Source organism: Mastigoproctus giganteus, chromosome 9 (genome assembly GCF_048544385.1).
Source record: "Mastigoproctus giganteus isolate SK-2022 chromosome 9, ASM4854438v1, whole genome shotgun sequence".
In the NCBI taxonomy this organism is placed as follows: domain Eukaryota; kingdom Metazoa; phylum Arthropoda; class Arachnida; order Uropygi; family Thelyphonidae; genus Mastigoproctus; species Mastigoproctus giganteus.
The window spans coordinates 41,471,946-41,488,290 of record NC_143583.1 but is presented as its reverse complement, the minus strand read 5'-3'; the positions used below and the strand labels follow the sequence as shown (position 1 = coordinate 41,488,290).

Here is a 16,345-nt window from a genome sequence, read left to right as displayed (position 1 = left end):
AGGATACCCGCTCGTCTCCAATCATCCAAGGTCCAGTGCTGATGTTCTTTCGCCCAGTTGAAGTGCAGAGTCCTGTGTTATGGTGTTAGCAATGTGACTCTGGTGGGTCGGCGACTCCCATATTCTATTGTGGCTTATGATCGCCTGATGGTCTTGGTGGAGACGTTTCTGACACCTTCCTCGTTGAAGTCTGCGGTGATTTGTGTCACTGTAGCTCTTCGGTTGGCTGAAACAATGCGAGACAGACGTCGACGGCCACGTTCATCCATCACCTTTCTCCGCCCACAGCGGTGTCCACGATGAGATGGTATTCCGGAAATGTCGTATTCCCGATACACTCATGATAATGTTGAACGAGGATAGTGTACCACATCCGCGATAGAGTCATCCATGCGTTGGGCACCCACTATCATCCCTCTTTCAAAGTCAGTTGCAGTACACGGTAATTCTGTCCTATGTACCTGCCAAGCGGTGGGTTCGTCCACTAGCGAGAGGGGTGACAGCGTCGCGTTGCCCAGGAACCAGGTATCCCACGAATTCTGTCCTTTCAGTATCCTCCGATTTATAATCATAGCATCAGCAACTTCGTACATTATAGCATAACACCTGTGAGAAGCGTCTACTGTAACTACAGTGGTTTATAAAACTGCAGCACCATCCGCAAAATGCTGCATATTCTTTCTTAGTGTCTGTGACTCAAGAAAATGAAGGATAAATTACTGAGCTCCATTATTAGTGGATAATATTACGTTTTCTACAGAGTACTGATAGTTATATTAGCTTTCGAGCATCTCTCTCTCTCTCTCTCTCTCTCTCTCTCTCTCTCTCTCTCTCACACACACACACATACACTTCATCAGAGGATATCACTTCGTGTGCTCTGCGATATATTCTTTTACCATTTAAAAGAAAGAAGCTGCTAAGAGATTTCACATCCATAAAATTAATTTAGATAGCAGAATTATTTTCTTTCTGAATTAAAAAAAAATCTGGTTTTATAGCCCTCGTGGGTAGCACAGTTAGTAGTTTTTCTCTCTCTCTCTCTCTCTCTCTCTCTCTCTCTCTCTCTCTCTAGTTTTATAATGAACCAAGCAAACCGAGGTTTAGTTTACTGTGAACGAAAAACCCTTCTCTAAAAAGAGGCATAGTGTGCCATATCCCTAACGAATTATGTTAGGGATATGGCACACTACCATTACTACTATCACTACTATTACTGTTATTTCAACAGCATTTCCAACTCGTCAGAGAGCGGATTAACCCATTAGTACAATACGGGGCAAATTAATAAAATTTACAGTACTGTATTTAGTTCTTTTGCCACGTGTTTTGCTTGATGAAGCATGACCAATGGCAAAAAGAGAACTGTGTGAGGAATTCCTGGAGATATGAGTGAAAGTTCTATTTATTTATTTATTTATTTATTCTTTGTCGTTGTTTCCTCCTCCTTGGAAAGGAAATGATGGCAATTGTTATCCCTATTTTTTCAGAATATATCCTATTCTGTTATCGTTTAGAATCGAGGGTCATTTGAATTTCCGCAGCCTGTGTGGATTTTAAATACCAACAGCAGTTCAGCCTTACAAAAGAAGATAATTGATATCAGATAACAAATATTTGAAGCTTGTAACAAGCATTTTTATATTATTATTTTCGTTTCGTTTCCAGTCTGACATCTCTCATCTCATGATAGTGTCAACAGTGTCACAGAAAGCGAATATTCGATATAATAGGCATCCTGGCATGCAAATTCCGAGTATCCAATAGAAATCGATCAACCAACCCATAGAGCCGTACATTATGCAAATTAGTCATGCCTATAAAAGCACGAGTTGAGACCATATCATTTCATTCCCGTTTTTTGGTGGGATAGCCACAACTCCAGTACTCAGGATGGCAAGTCATCGTCGTTTAGATGATTCTTCAACATGGCGGACCGTTGGAGGACTTGAAGCCGGGCATTCGCAGGCTTAAGGTCTTAATGTGTCAGCAGCGTCGTCTCGGCACTAAAGCAGTTTCAGGAGACAGGGACCATTACAAGAAGAGCTGGCCAAGGTCGCCCGAGGGCTACGTCAACCAGAACAAACCGCTTTTTGGCTCTAACAGCAAGACCGAACCCTACGATGTCCTGCCATCAACCGTCTCTTGAGGTTACTGCGGCCACAGGTGAAAACATTTCCAACCGGACCGTGTTAAGGCTAAATTCAAGTAGACTCTACGCAAGGGAGCCAGTGGTTTCCATCCCATTAACCCCAAAACACGGCAGACCTCTTCGAAAATGGTGCCATGAACATGTGACTTGGAGCCCTGACAAATGGGGTACACATCTGATCCCTGATGGGTCTTGTTTTAGCCTATAAACTGATTCCGGACGTTATTTCATCTGGAGACAACGAGGAATGCGATACCATCCCTCCACCATCAGAGAAAGGGACACTTATGGTGGCGGCAGTGTTCACGTTTGGGGCGTAATAATGATCAACGGGTGCACCCCTCTTCATGTTTTTGATAGGGGTTCCGTAACTCCGCAGAGGTAATGAGAGCAGATCCTCGAACTTTATGTGCCACTTTTTAGAAGTGTGGTTGGTCCATTTTTTTCATGCACGACAACGGCACTGCACATAGAGTTCAAAGTGGTGGAGGAATATCTTCAAACTAAAGATATCTAACGACTGCCGTGGCTAACACGATCACCAGACTTAAATCCGATTGAATATCTGGTGAGTATGGGCTTGGCACACCTAGAATCCTGAGCTGGATATCATCATTCTTCTCTTTCTTGGTGATTCCTTTCTACTTTGGGCTCTCTCTCTCTCTCTCTCTCTCTCTCTCAGGGTAACTTGTGAATTTTTTTGGCTGGTGCAGCATAAGCCTCAGGCTTCCTTGCACCATATGGGGTCGCATTGCACGCTGACAGTTAACTCCTCGGTTACTTAAAAAGCTATAAAAACTATATTATATTAGAGTAACCCGGTAATTTCTTACATATACCAGTATTTATGTGTGTAAATTGCATGTGTTCTCTGGTCGATTTGCCTGTTTTGCTGGACGGCAAAAAACCCAGTTTCTGGAGGAAAAAACTTTGCTATCTACGCTTGAGACCGACTAACTCTGTCACGGACTGAAAAAAAGCTCATTAAAGTTTCTCGCGTCATCGACTGCTTTTGAACGCCGGCCTCTTCCACCCGATGTTGGGAGGACGGTGACGATACCACTGTGCTAACCGCGCAGCCACCCTCGGTTACTTGGTGAGACCGAACTGCGCTGGTGGAAGAATGGGATTTGTTGCCACAGAATCTTGTAGACATCGTTATATCGAGCATGGTTCACCGCTGTCAGGCTTGTTTAGCTGTTGGAAGGGATTATACGCCGTCCTGAAATCATGTGACCATATTTCCGAGCATGTTGTATCGACTTCTGAAATGTGACCTTTTTGATAATTCCTATACAAACCCAATAAATGTCCCTTATACCTGTCCGAAGTTTCTCACTGTCTCTTCATTTCATCGTTATTCTATGGTACACCACCACCACACCAAATTTTGTCCCGCTTCATCGAAAGCAACACGAGTTACACCACGTTTTCTTCGTGTTCTGTTACTTTTGTCGAGAAGTGTATTGCCAATCAGAGAGCGTATTAAGCCTTCATAGCAATATAGGGCAAAAGAGCTATCAAGTGCTGTGGTGCTTGGTATCCAGCGATGAAATAAGAATAACTATCGAAAACATTGCATGAGAAGTGCATTATAAACAAATAGAAATATGCTTCACTTTAGAAAAATATTTATTAGTGATGAAATATTGAAGAAAGTCGTTGTTATAGCTTCACAGAACGAAAAACCAATTCCATTGTGAAAAGGGTATTTGCAGTTCGGCTTGAAAACACTCTATACTTCATATATTTATTCCAGTTTCTTATATGCTGTATATCAAATCGTATCGCAGTTTCTTATTTCATATAGTCCTATTCCTACTTCTTATTGTAGCTAGCCCTTTCCTACTTTTCAGTGTACCTACTCCTATTTATAAGTAGTAGGAATCTGCTTCTCCTTATACCTACTCTTGTTCCGTATAAGTACTATTCCTATATCTTATTTCTAGTCCTATTCATATTTTTTTATAAAAACCTCAAACACGAAGTTATCAGGATTATGGGACTTAGTACCATGCACGAGTTGAAGGTTAAACAAACAGAAGATATTTGATCGACATTAGAAATGAATTTCAGTAGATTCCAGTAAATACGTGTGAAGGAAGATTGCTCCAGAGAAGAGAATTAGAAAGAATAAATGAGAAACGGGAAAAAAAAAGTTCTGTGAATTTGGACGATGAATGGATGCTGACTGCTTGCGGCACGTATTCGGACTGGTTTGGAAGATAGCAATAGAATTAGAAATTCACAAGAACAGTACTCGTGGTAATATGTATAGAAAAAGTCCACTCTCTGTTTCATAGGTGCCTAGTTCTATGAAACAGAGAGTGGAACAGTGGAGAAGGATGAGTCATTAATTAACCTAACTTCCCTCTTTTGAATGGAATCTAGAACGTTATCTTTTAATTCGTGGATTGTTTTAGTGGATTTAATTCGTGGATTGTCCTAGGTTTGTTTTGTTAAACAATCAGCTTCAAATATCTCCACATAAAGAAATCAACGGCGTGGCAAATCAGGACTTCGAGAGCGTCTCTATCCTTCTACTGCCTTTTGAGCTACTTTCGGAACAGATTAATGGCTTCTCCGGTGGAGCGGCCATTAATCTTCTGTGGATGTTCCAAGACATTCAGCGAGAGACTCTCCAACGTTTCCAATATCCTTAATATCGTAATAAATTGCCAACGAATGTGTGGCTTGGCTCTGGGTTTTGGAGATAGCGCAGACAGAATTACTAGGCCTCTCGCAAGGGTCGAGAAGCAATATGCAGTATTACAGTTGAGCATTCTCATTCTCTTGCATTGTGTAGACAGACATTCTAACTACTGAATAATCCACATCGGAAGAACCATCCTTCGATAGCCGTTAATTTTGTCCAGTTTGCTATTAACATCAATTTGTTGCTGTCACTGGTTCTTCCTGTGAAAAATGCATACATTTCCTGTAGTAAAACTTTCATACGCCCTAGATATAATTTTTTTTTGGGAAATACATGATAAATGATGAGATGATTTATCCTTTCTCTTGTCTCGATGGAAACTCCAATATATGTCCTTGCTCACATTAATTTAAGTTACAGAGATAAGAAATCTGATAGAATATGAAAGTTAATCATGACTAGTTTAACATAATCACAGTACTGGTCGAAATTACAATAAGGGGGGTTACACTTTCATCACCGTACAATGAATTCCTGATGAAACTGTTCATATAACTTTCTCAACATATAAGCATGATGTGGTAGTTAATAAAAAAAAACAAACTGTTCCATTCTTATTGTATTTCCAGTTGGATCATCATCAACCTTACGAATGAGCTTGAAACGGTACACATTGAAGATATGTAGTAGGTTACATCGTTGACACCAATTATATACGTTTATACTAAAAATAGCTCTCTTGTTTAATGAGCATGAATTTTCCCTAATGCTGTGAGGACTGAGAACTTTTCCCCGTTAATCAGTGAGGGGCACAGAGTTATCATAACGAGTTTTTCTTTCTGTTTGTTTGCAGACAGATCGACCTTATAACATACTTATGACACTGCATTTCAAAAACGCAAATAAAGGAGTCGAGAATATTTGCTTGGATCTGTAGCTGGTGCAATTCGACCCGTGATCTTTGCATCTTCCACATGTTATATATCGAAGTGCAGGACAAAAGTTCCAAGGAATTAACACACATTCAATTTTTTATAGGATTTGGATGATACCCGTACTATTGACCAATCCCATCTTCTTAGAGGAAATTAATTTGTTCTTTCTTTTGGGAGAATATTTCGCTTAAAAAAATTAAAAATTTACCTGTGAAAATAGCTTTGTTTTCTTTGGGGGAAGAGAAATGGATAATGGAAAATTTCCCCTTACGTGCTTTCTTAAACATTTGTTTTCCTGGTTAAAGGAAACAGAGTGAAGCTGTCCAACTGCACTGATCCGTTTTCTCACTTTTCTGTGGCCCTATTAAACTGCAATATTCTTCCGGTGTCCTATTTTAAAGTTATATTTAGCTCTTCTTGTTGCTACGTATAAAATATCTACCGGTTTTTCGAGAAAAGGAGAAGAAAAAACTAATATTTGATTTATCTAGAGAGAGAGAGGGAGAGAAAACGAAGTGGAAAGAGAGACAACGAAAAAAAAAAAAGAGAGAGAAATAGCAGCGTACAACAAGAACCTGTGCCATAACTAGGATACAGCTATCATGGTGACGGCAACCTCTGTGGCATATGTCCTACTTCGTACAGAGATTCAGGTGAATTTCCAATTTCGCTTACACATTACGGGAAGTAAGTTCAGGTGACTGATCGGTCGTAAGAACGTTGACTTTGTTCGTTTTCAGGTTGCAGCTGGAAAACTGGAGGTTGCATTGAAAAGATACGTTCCTTTAGTCTTAGAAATCTAGAGTCAAGGGCAGAACTGCATTGTGAAAAAAGCAAGGCAGCCTGCTTTCTCATATGGCATGTTTTTAACAGTTGCACAATTTTTTGTTACATCGTTTTAATAATTTGTATTAAATACTACCCAGTATTTAAAGTTTTGCATACTATATATAAATATTAGCTGAAACTTGCTTTAATGATAGCCATCATATTACATATTATTCTCATTATATCCGATAGTTGTTAGTTACTGGAAAACTTGAGTCAGCAGGTAGTCGAGGCCGACAGTTTGAAGAAATTTAAGGTAAATTTTAAGTTCAAATTAAAGGTCAACTGGATAGTTACCAACGTAAGAATGGAATTACATAATTAGTCTATTTTTATATATCTTTTATTTTTTGTATATCATCCATTATATTTTTATTATTTTTTCATTTATTTGTTATTATTATAAAAAAATATTTTTTCTCCTTTTTTATAAGAGATTTTTTCCGCCCTTTGACGGGTACTGGTACCAAGTCCAAGGGGTGGTTGGTTGTGTCCGATTATTATTATTATTTGTTAATTAATTTATTTATTTATAAAAAAGCCATTGGCTTCCTTGCAATACATGGCTTATTAATACATTGTTAAACCCGAATTGCGATATTTTAAAAAAATAGATGAGAATATAAATAAATGGATAAATAAATCTAAGCTGAACTATTCGTGCGGTATGCGAGCTCCAACTCATATCCATTAGTATATTGTCTATAAACTGTGTGTACTCCATGGCTAGTTTGGCTGTTTTGCAGAAATGATAAAAAAAAAAATGAGAAAAAATAATGTACTGGAGTCGAGCAAGAGAGCAACTTTAACCGGTATGCTAGATTGTACAACATAGTTCAACCTAAGTTACACTATCGTAATGAAGCCTTGAGTACGGGTATGGAATTATATAAGACATTGATCGAATACGCGTGTCACAAAATATGGTACTCCTAAAATATTTGTAAGTTGTTGCAGTGTAATTTTAAACTCCTCTGCCCCTACGTGACCATCTGAAACATAAAGAGAGCGATAAAAAATATCTACAACCGGATATGTCTTATTTCCTGACTAAATAACAGTATAATTCGTGCATACACAACAGACTAAACTTAATAAGTTTATTCAGTCACTAAATCGCCAATATCGTTAAAAACTAGAATCATTATGACTTCTGCTGTATTGTAACTGAAACCATTTTAACAAAATTATAATAATAAAAATTTGTGAGGATACTATGTGCTGGATATATAAAATATTGTAATAAAAAGAAATAGAAGACTCGGAAATCAGGTGCCTTAGGCCTGACCAATATATGTTAATGAATTGACTAATATATTTCTGTCTTCCGCAGTATTTTGTCCTTAATAACCGAGGTCCCACAGAGCCTTCCATTCAGCTCGAAGGGCTAAAAAATCCCTGGGAAATCCCTGTCCTGTTTTACAGACTGGTCTTTAACAATACAAACTACGGGTGGTTTCTTTACAGCAAGAGGAATCTGTGGCTTTATTTTATTTTTTCTCAAAAGCTTCTCTAGATAAGTATTTTTCAATTTTTAATTAATATTTCTTAAAGTTAAGTAGCAAACCATGCTGATTTGCACATCTGTAGCCCAGTTAAAATTGCTTTTAAAGGACTACGAACTAGGCCAGTTGATACTTCCCATTTATCTTGAGCGGTTGTAGTGAAGAAAAATATTCTTTCCCCCTAATTTACATATTCAAATCCTCCCTCCCCATTCATCTACAAATGGGGTGGATGGTAGAACAACTGGAACGTCTGTCCTAAACCAACAGAGCGAGGCGACCTGCAATAGCTATCAGTCAACATCTTTTCAAAGCGATGAAAAAAAAAACCATTTAGTTATATAGAGAGAAACTAATATTATGCTAGTAATTTGCTACAAGTAACTGATAGATGCACTACATTTTTAAATGTATTCTATTTCTTTTATATATCAATGATATACAAAACAATATCTAACCTCACGATAGATCCTCAGTCTGATTATCATAATAAATAATTGCCACTTTAATTACTCTCCTATTCCCTTATTTTTCACGCACTGAATTATTTGAAATACGAACTAATTTATCTATCTGATGAAATATATCTAATGTAAACTTATCTTTTTATCGTATTGATGTATCTATTTTAAATGTACACGAAATGTGGCTAGAAAGTTTCAGGAATGATTCAATAAGTTCGTTAAAACTGAACTTGTTTTTGTCCTCTTCAGAGTAAATTCCTTGGACGGCATTATATGAAGCCATTCTTTGTCAATACTGGAAGCATTGCTGGAACTCATTTACTAATCGACATTTTAGCGTCTCGACGTACTCTGTTGAACTTCCTCTAAAGACCAAAAACATGTCCTTCTTAGCGAAGTTATTTTCGCTGAGAGGGAAATAGATAGGCGTCAGATGGAGACAAACTCGGAAGGGATTGGGCGGATGCTCTGTCTGAAGGATCCATTTTTCCATCAGAAGTTTCCTCACCCATAACGTAGAGTGAACAGACGCATTGTTGTGTCACAACACCCACTTTTTTGGCTACAATTCGCTCCACTCCTTTCTTTTTCTTGTTTTTTTTTGGTAACCTTTTCCTTCAAATGCTGTTTCATTGATAGTTTCCCATCTGGGTATGAACTTTGAGTGGACAGTATATATTTTTTATTAAAGAAAACCATGAGCATCTTGATGTGATTTTTTTGGCGGTGAACTCAGTCTTCTATTATTTGCTGTGTTTCGTCTTGGAGTTATATTATAAAATATTTATGTTTTGTTCCCTATGATTCAAAAAGTTCGGTTCTGCTTGAATTTTGTCTAGAAGGTAGAGGAAAGCCTCTTCTCGCCTCAGTCATTCGTCATGGTTCAACTTTTTTAACACCACCTTCGTACATACCTTCTTCATTTCCCGATTCATGATTAAGATTTGACGAACACTGTCTTTATCCATTCCCAATTGTTCTGCTGTCATTCTGGTGATAGCAGAACAATTGGGGATGGATAAAGATTTGGTGTGATCTTTCGATTAGTACGAACAAGTTTCCACACCTTTCAACATTTTCATAAGTTTCGCTGTTGTCAGACGGCTGGGTCCAAATCGTCATCTATATATCTTGAGAAAACTCACTTGTCCTTTCGATATCAATTCATAAATTTCGGTTGGAATTTTCTTCAAATTAACCATAAATTTCACTTTCGGGCATGTCCTGTAAATTTTTCAAATTTTTTGAAGCAAACAATGAAAAAACTGAACTAACTTAAGGTACTATGTAAGGCACTGTTATGGTTTATTATGGCAACAGCACCTTACCGGGGATATTCCTGGAACTTTTTGCCACACTTTGTTTACGCCTATGTTTATCCATATTAATTAAATAATAATCATAATATTAACCATGGACATAACAACCACCCTGTGCACTTGGTACCAGTATCCGTCACAGGATGGAACCTCCATCAGGGAGAAATAATAATAATAATACCAGTTGATCGAAGAAAGTGTACCGTACTACAAGTACGAACCCCAGGCAGTACTAGAGATCCCAACCCACAAGCTGTACTGGAACCGCGCCATAATAACAAATATGAAAATCCCGCACAACAGACCGGACATAATGCTTGTGGACAAGAAGGAAAAAGCTACCTATCTGATTGGCATAGCGGTACCCAACACTGGCAACCTACAGAAAACCTATGGGGAAAAAAATCAGGAAGTGCACGAACCTAAGACAGGAGATCATAGAGATGTGGCATATGCAAAAAGTAACAACAATCCCGATCATCGTGTCAACCACAGGTATGGTGCCAAAGACCCTACATAACAGCCTAGCAGCAATAGGTCTCCCAGCGAACACCTACAAGGACTCCAGAAAGTCGCAATCCTGAACACCTGTACGATGGTCAGCGAGTTCCTCGACCAAGAGTAACACCAGACATAACAACCACCACCCTGTGTACTTGGTAGCAATACCCGTCACGAGGTGGAACCCCCAATCAGGGAGAAATAATATAAGAGCAATAGTAATAATATCCGCAACGATTATTAGTAGTATTAAAATTTGAAATTTACCTAGAATACTAAAATCTAGATGTGGGAGTTCCAGTCGTTGGTACAATAAAACACCATGTTTCTATACCCCTGGCGTAAGTGGGAAACTGCTTGTGTGTATAATGAATTTTTTTTTATACTCGTACATTCATGCAGTAAAGACCATTATATGCTATAGAAATTAAACATGAAACGTAATTATCTAAAATTTGCGTAGTAATTTAAACTGTAAATGTTGTCATATGGTGAGCCGAAATGTGAAGCCTCTCTAGCAATATGCTTCAAAAATGAATTGACTATAAGAAAGTGAACGGTCAGAACTGTATGGCGGGTGTTTTAGAGTTTCAAATTTCATCTTCTAAATGCATTCCACTGTTTATCTATTAATGTGGAAGCAAGCATTGTCCTGATGCACGATTACTCCAATTGCTAAGGAATTATGAATTATGCTTTTCCAATTTATAAACCATAATTATGAATTATGCTTTTTAAATTGGATATTAGCTAACCAAACTGTTAGCTAATATCCAATTTATCGCCTATTTACTCCAAAGTGAAAATTGTGATATCATTCGCAAGTTGTATCACTTACTATATGTTCCTTATTATCCTTTATAAATTTTCAGGTACTCCCTAAAAATGGTTCAAAAACCTCAGGAATAGACGTGTTCTAAAATAAAAGAATTTTTTTTATTATTATTACAGAATTAACAAATAAATGATGATATTGGTAATTTCTAAGCTCGCTTCCGATTTGAGAAATGTCACAATCTTTTATGCTTATTAAAATTTCCGTATCACAGCATACCACAAGTAAAAAGGTGGTTCTTTCGTTCCAGGAAATTTGTGTCCTTCTTCTGGTTCCGTTATCATGGTCAGTTGCTGAGAAAGTATCTTTTCACTGATTGTTTTGCAATGAGGGCAGTTGGTAGCTGAGGCTTACTTTGTAACTCTTTTAAACGTCATGGATACCTACTGGGCGAATCTAAAAGCCGTGTGGATAACAGCAACAGCCACATTATCTCCAAAGACCTCAATTACTTGCCAGTGATCTAAAAAACATTTTCCTCGTTGGCGTCCCAGGAATTACTCTTAGGACTTAAGAAAGCCACGAGTATTTTCACATTAATATCTGGACAGAGAATACAGATAATAGAAAGCATGCTTAACTTTTGATTCCATGATTACTACATCGGTCAACGCAAAAAATACTGAAGGAGGAAACGAAAAAGAAGAAATTTCTCTAAACGCAGATTAAAAAAGGTAGTTCTGAAACCTTTTAAAACAAACAGATATCTTCGTGCAAAAGTGCAAGCAATAATAATTGTAATATGTGAGGACTATTCTACTAAAGCACATTTAAGGCTTTTAAAAAATTATTAAAAAAATTAAAGTCACCTTCGGTATTTAGACATGCGTTCCATTGCTTCGGCAATCTATATATTCCTTCTTCAAAAACCTCTGTCAGCTTTTTATGGAGCCATTCTTAGATACTTGTTTTGACTTTACAATCCAAATTAAAACAACGTCATTTTAAAACATTAATGTCACATTGGTTACAAATCTGGACTGTGCGCTTGTGCATATTGCGTGCAGTCAGGATTTTTTACCACGGATTTATTTTGGTTCTTGCCCTTCGATAGTTAAAAATTGAATCTTTATCAGCACCGTCTGTTTGAAATACGGAATATAAAATACACAACCGTAACAAAGAGCAAACAAAACGAAGTGGGTCTAACATCAACTAACATGTCGACGTATTGGTTTAAGCAATATAGGTGTCCGTCTCTTCCCACCCACTGGAACTGTCATGCGTTGAATATATATTAATAGAAAACCCGATTATTTTGGGAAGTTCTCTATTGAGAATGGAAATTGATACTGAAATACCGTATAAATCAAAAGTAGAATTTCAATATGTGGTATCTTTAAAATTAACTCATTCTTTCGAATGATTTGGATAAAATTCAATGCTTAAACACGAAACAGTTAAAAAAACAAACAAACGCGAAGCAATCTTTAATATTGTCTATATAAGCAAAATTCGCTGCTTGAGCTATAATATTCATTCTATTCGAATATGCTAGCTTTCATTACTTACCGATAACGAACACAATGGACAAAATATAGGCCACCTTCATGGTTTAACGGTTGTACTGTTTCAGATGCTAAGGAAGTTGATAGACTTTCTCTTGCGTGCTCTAGCGTCTCGCCCGGTTTTGTTCTCCTGTCAAGATCTGCGCTACCTCTCCATTTATATAGGGGAAGGAGATATGCTGCTCGAAGGCTGCGGTGACGTCTGGGAAGGCAAGAAAGGAATAAGAGGAAACTTACGAGAGTAGATCGCTTAAGAAATGTCAGATAAGTGTCGAACACTCCGGATGATTTGTCACAGAGCAGCATCGATACTGAAGACTGAATCGACTTATGACGTATTACGACGTCACAGGGGCTAATGATGAATTGTAGGTCGAGAACGAATTTTATTTTAGGCTGTTTAAAACGCAGAATTTTATTCTTATTGGCGTTACACTTTCATTGTAGTGTTTTGGAGACTTAAACGAGTATGTTGCGAAATGATTTGTCCTCTATTGGATACTGCTGTACAGGTATATGTTTGATTCTTCATTTTGAACGAAATAACGTCGAAAATGATATTTCACATTCTAAAATGATGGCATAATTTAAATGGAAATGGGCACACTTTACTTTACTCTACACTTAATGAAAATGATGGCATAATTAAATGAAAATTCATACTTTTCAATGCCTTATGCTTATTCATGCTTCTTTCATACTTTATTACGTATTGGTGCTTATTCATGCTTTTTCTTGAATTGTGCTAATTCATGCTTTTTATACATTACGTTCATTCATATTTTTCTATGCCTTATGCTCATTCATGCTTCTTCATGTATTATGCTCATTAATGCTTTTATGCATTATTTTCATTCATACTTTTTCATGCTTTATGCTCATTCGTGATGTTTCATCCTTTATCCTTATTCATGCTTTATGCACGCTTTGTTGTCTTAACACCCAGACATCTAAGACTATGAGGCGTCAGTTTATAGCGTTTGTAAAGTGTGCCCATTTTTTGTTCGATTTGCCTGTTTCAAGGTAGGATGAAAAACTTGAGTTTCCGAAAGTGAAAAACTTGTAACCCTCATCGGATATCAATTAATTAATTAACACTGTGGAAAAAGCCCATGACAGTTCCTTTCTTTTCTCTCTCCCTCTCTCTCTCTCTCTGAATAGGCACAAGGAAGAGTTTTAAAGCTTCTGGAAGAGATGTAAAATGAAGAAAATTAAAAACTGGAACTGAATTTCGTTGTTACTCCAATCAATCAAAGTATTGCACTCAATATTTTAAATTATTGTTCCCTCCACCTAAGTGCATGGATCCAGACAAAATAGATGAGGAAATAAATTTTCGATTTGTAGTTGAAGAAGTTTGAAAAGTATTATCACCATTAGACAATTATGCATTTTTTTTGTACCTTAACCATACGACAATCATTATCGTTATTGGAGCATTTCACACGATGCTGTACTAGTCAGGGTAGCTTTTCTGGTTGTCTTCAATTATAAAACATAAGAAGCGACTTCTTAAATAACTTTTATTTGTCACTGTGTAAACCAATGGCTTCTTATGTTTATTAAAAGAAATTAAACTTTTAAAATAGCGAAGTTTTCCTCGCAAGATAATATATTAGTATCTAAAGTATTAAATCAAAAGAAAAAACTGCTATTTTTCTACAACATTTCTATAGAAAGTGTGTAAATGAACACGTCAACCACACGTTTATTTATTTCTTTATTTACCAACAGTGTTTAGACAACGTGATGCAATCCGCCTTTCTTTCTTAGTAAGACGGAAATGCTGAATAAATCGTTGTTCCGTATTTATTCTTGGGTCTTCGTGGAAACTACGTTATTTGTGAAGTAAATAAGCAACCCTTATGGTCTGAACTTCTATTTCAAAGAATAATACACCGCACCGCCATAACGAAATATTAGAGAGAGAGAGAGACAGTTAATGACAAGATATGGTCATTCCTTCTAGCAACGATCCCAGCAACAATTCTTCCTGACATTCATTGTACAAGGTGTGCACAATGTCCTTGGATGTGTTAGCTGTAAGAGTATGCTCTTTTAATTTTTCCATATATTTTTGATACTCCATTCCAAATGATCCCACAGATTCTAGATTGCATCCAAACCAGGGATTATGTGAGAGGGGCAGAAGATGTCGAGTACATTCAGCAAACCAAGATTTTCCTGGAATCTATCGCTGCTTACAGTACTACTGAAAATGGATATGGCCTGTACAAACACGAGAGAATTGTGAAATTCAGTGTAATGATGAAATTCAGTGTAATGAAGCATTGAACGTATCCTTGATTTTAACAGTGTCGTTTTTTGATACTTTCTTACTCTACGGGAAATAAATCGTTAAGATCCGATTGTCAGATATCTTTTTCGCACCTAGAATGGTGCGATTATCGGTGCGGTTTTCCAGCTGATAACCAATGATCACAGACCAGTGGTTCCCAAGAAAACTTTCTGTAGCTGCATTCGGATTTTGCCATTGTCTTCTTGAGTTTTAAATATTTTGAAGTGGAGAGCTGCTCCTTTCTTCTGACTTCTTTACATTAGTTACTTCTGATTTTTTTTTTTATTATTCGCGAAAATAGATGGTCTTTACACATTTTGCTCAGATACCCGTGTCAGCTCCATTTTTTTCATTGCATGGACCCTGAAGAGCATAGCTCTTTAACTCGCTGGTATTTCCTGCATTTCCCATAGTAAATCATTAATGACTATAAAGAGACTATAGCAACTCTCTTTATAGGTAAGTTCGTAAAACTAAAACTTACTCTCTACTTCTGATGCTCATTATCGAGAGCAATACTAAAATGATTGCTTTGAATTAGAGATCCAAATTCACAAGTACTCAACACAAGTTTATTTTCGCAAATGTTGTGTTCCCAGTTCGTTTTGGGTAAATAATTTGGGGGATACACAGCCTAATACTTTAATGACAGCCATAAGCAAAGGTAGAATTGATCCTTGCATTTCCTCTATTGCGACATGCCTGAAACTCATGACAGTGCCTGCATGGAATATACGAACTAACAATTACCTGGCCAGTGTATGGATTGCTAAAAACACGAACAGGCAGGCATTTACTTGCTTATACACTAACGATAGGAGTGTAGTGAATATATTTTATGAATTCGAAGTATTGGTTAAGTCATCACATGCCGATAATGTATGAACAACTGAAAATAGTATCAAACTCTGATAGTAGGAATGAAATTTTTGAATCTGGCGATTGTAACGTGTACGGAAAAGACAGACATCACAGGAGGAGGAGAGCGAATTGCCTTTTTGGTTAAGAAGCACACCCAGCTTCTTAACCAAAAAGCCCAGCCTGGGCTTTTTGGTTAAGGAGTTTGGTTAACTTTGCCAAAGTTTTGGTTAACTTTGCCAAAGTTTTGGTTAACTTTGGCAAGCCCAGGTTGCCAGCGTAAGTCAGCCTGGTGTGATATTAATGACTCTGATAAGTGTAAAGTGAAAAGTGTGAAGGGTGTTTAGGGTCAAACGACACTAGGGATCTCCCCCATCTCCGCGTGGTATATATTGTCCTGTGATGCAGAACACTGTAAAGGCCAGAGAATTAAAAGTATATGGGTATTGTTTATATGTAGTGTTGTGTATCGTTGTTCCTCTGGT

The 16,345-nt window shown here is 37.3% G+C and overlaps 1 protein-coding gene across 1 annotated transcript in view; it reads right to left on the bottom strand.

Moving 5' to 3' along the window:
• The window catches only part of LOC150080168 (uncharacterized), an 86,558-nt gene extending 73,738 nt beyond the window's left edge, over positions 1–12,820 (bottom strand). Inside the window, exon 1 of the mRNA XM_090381743.1 lies at positions 12,708–12,820. Coding sequence (XP_090237869.1) covers positions 12,708–12,747 — 40 coding nt within the window. The 5' untranslated portion in view covers positions 12,748–12,820. The remainder of the gene's footprint in view (positions 1–12,707) is intronic.
• Positions 12,821–16,345: the final 3,525 nt, after the last annotated feature.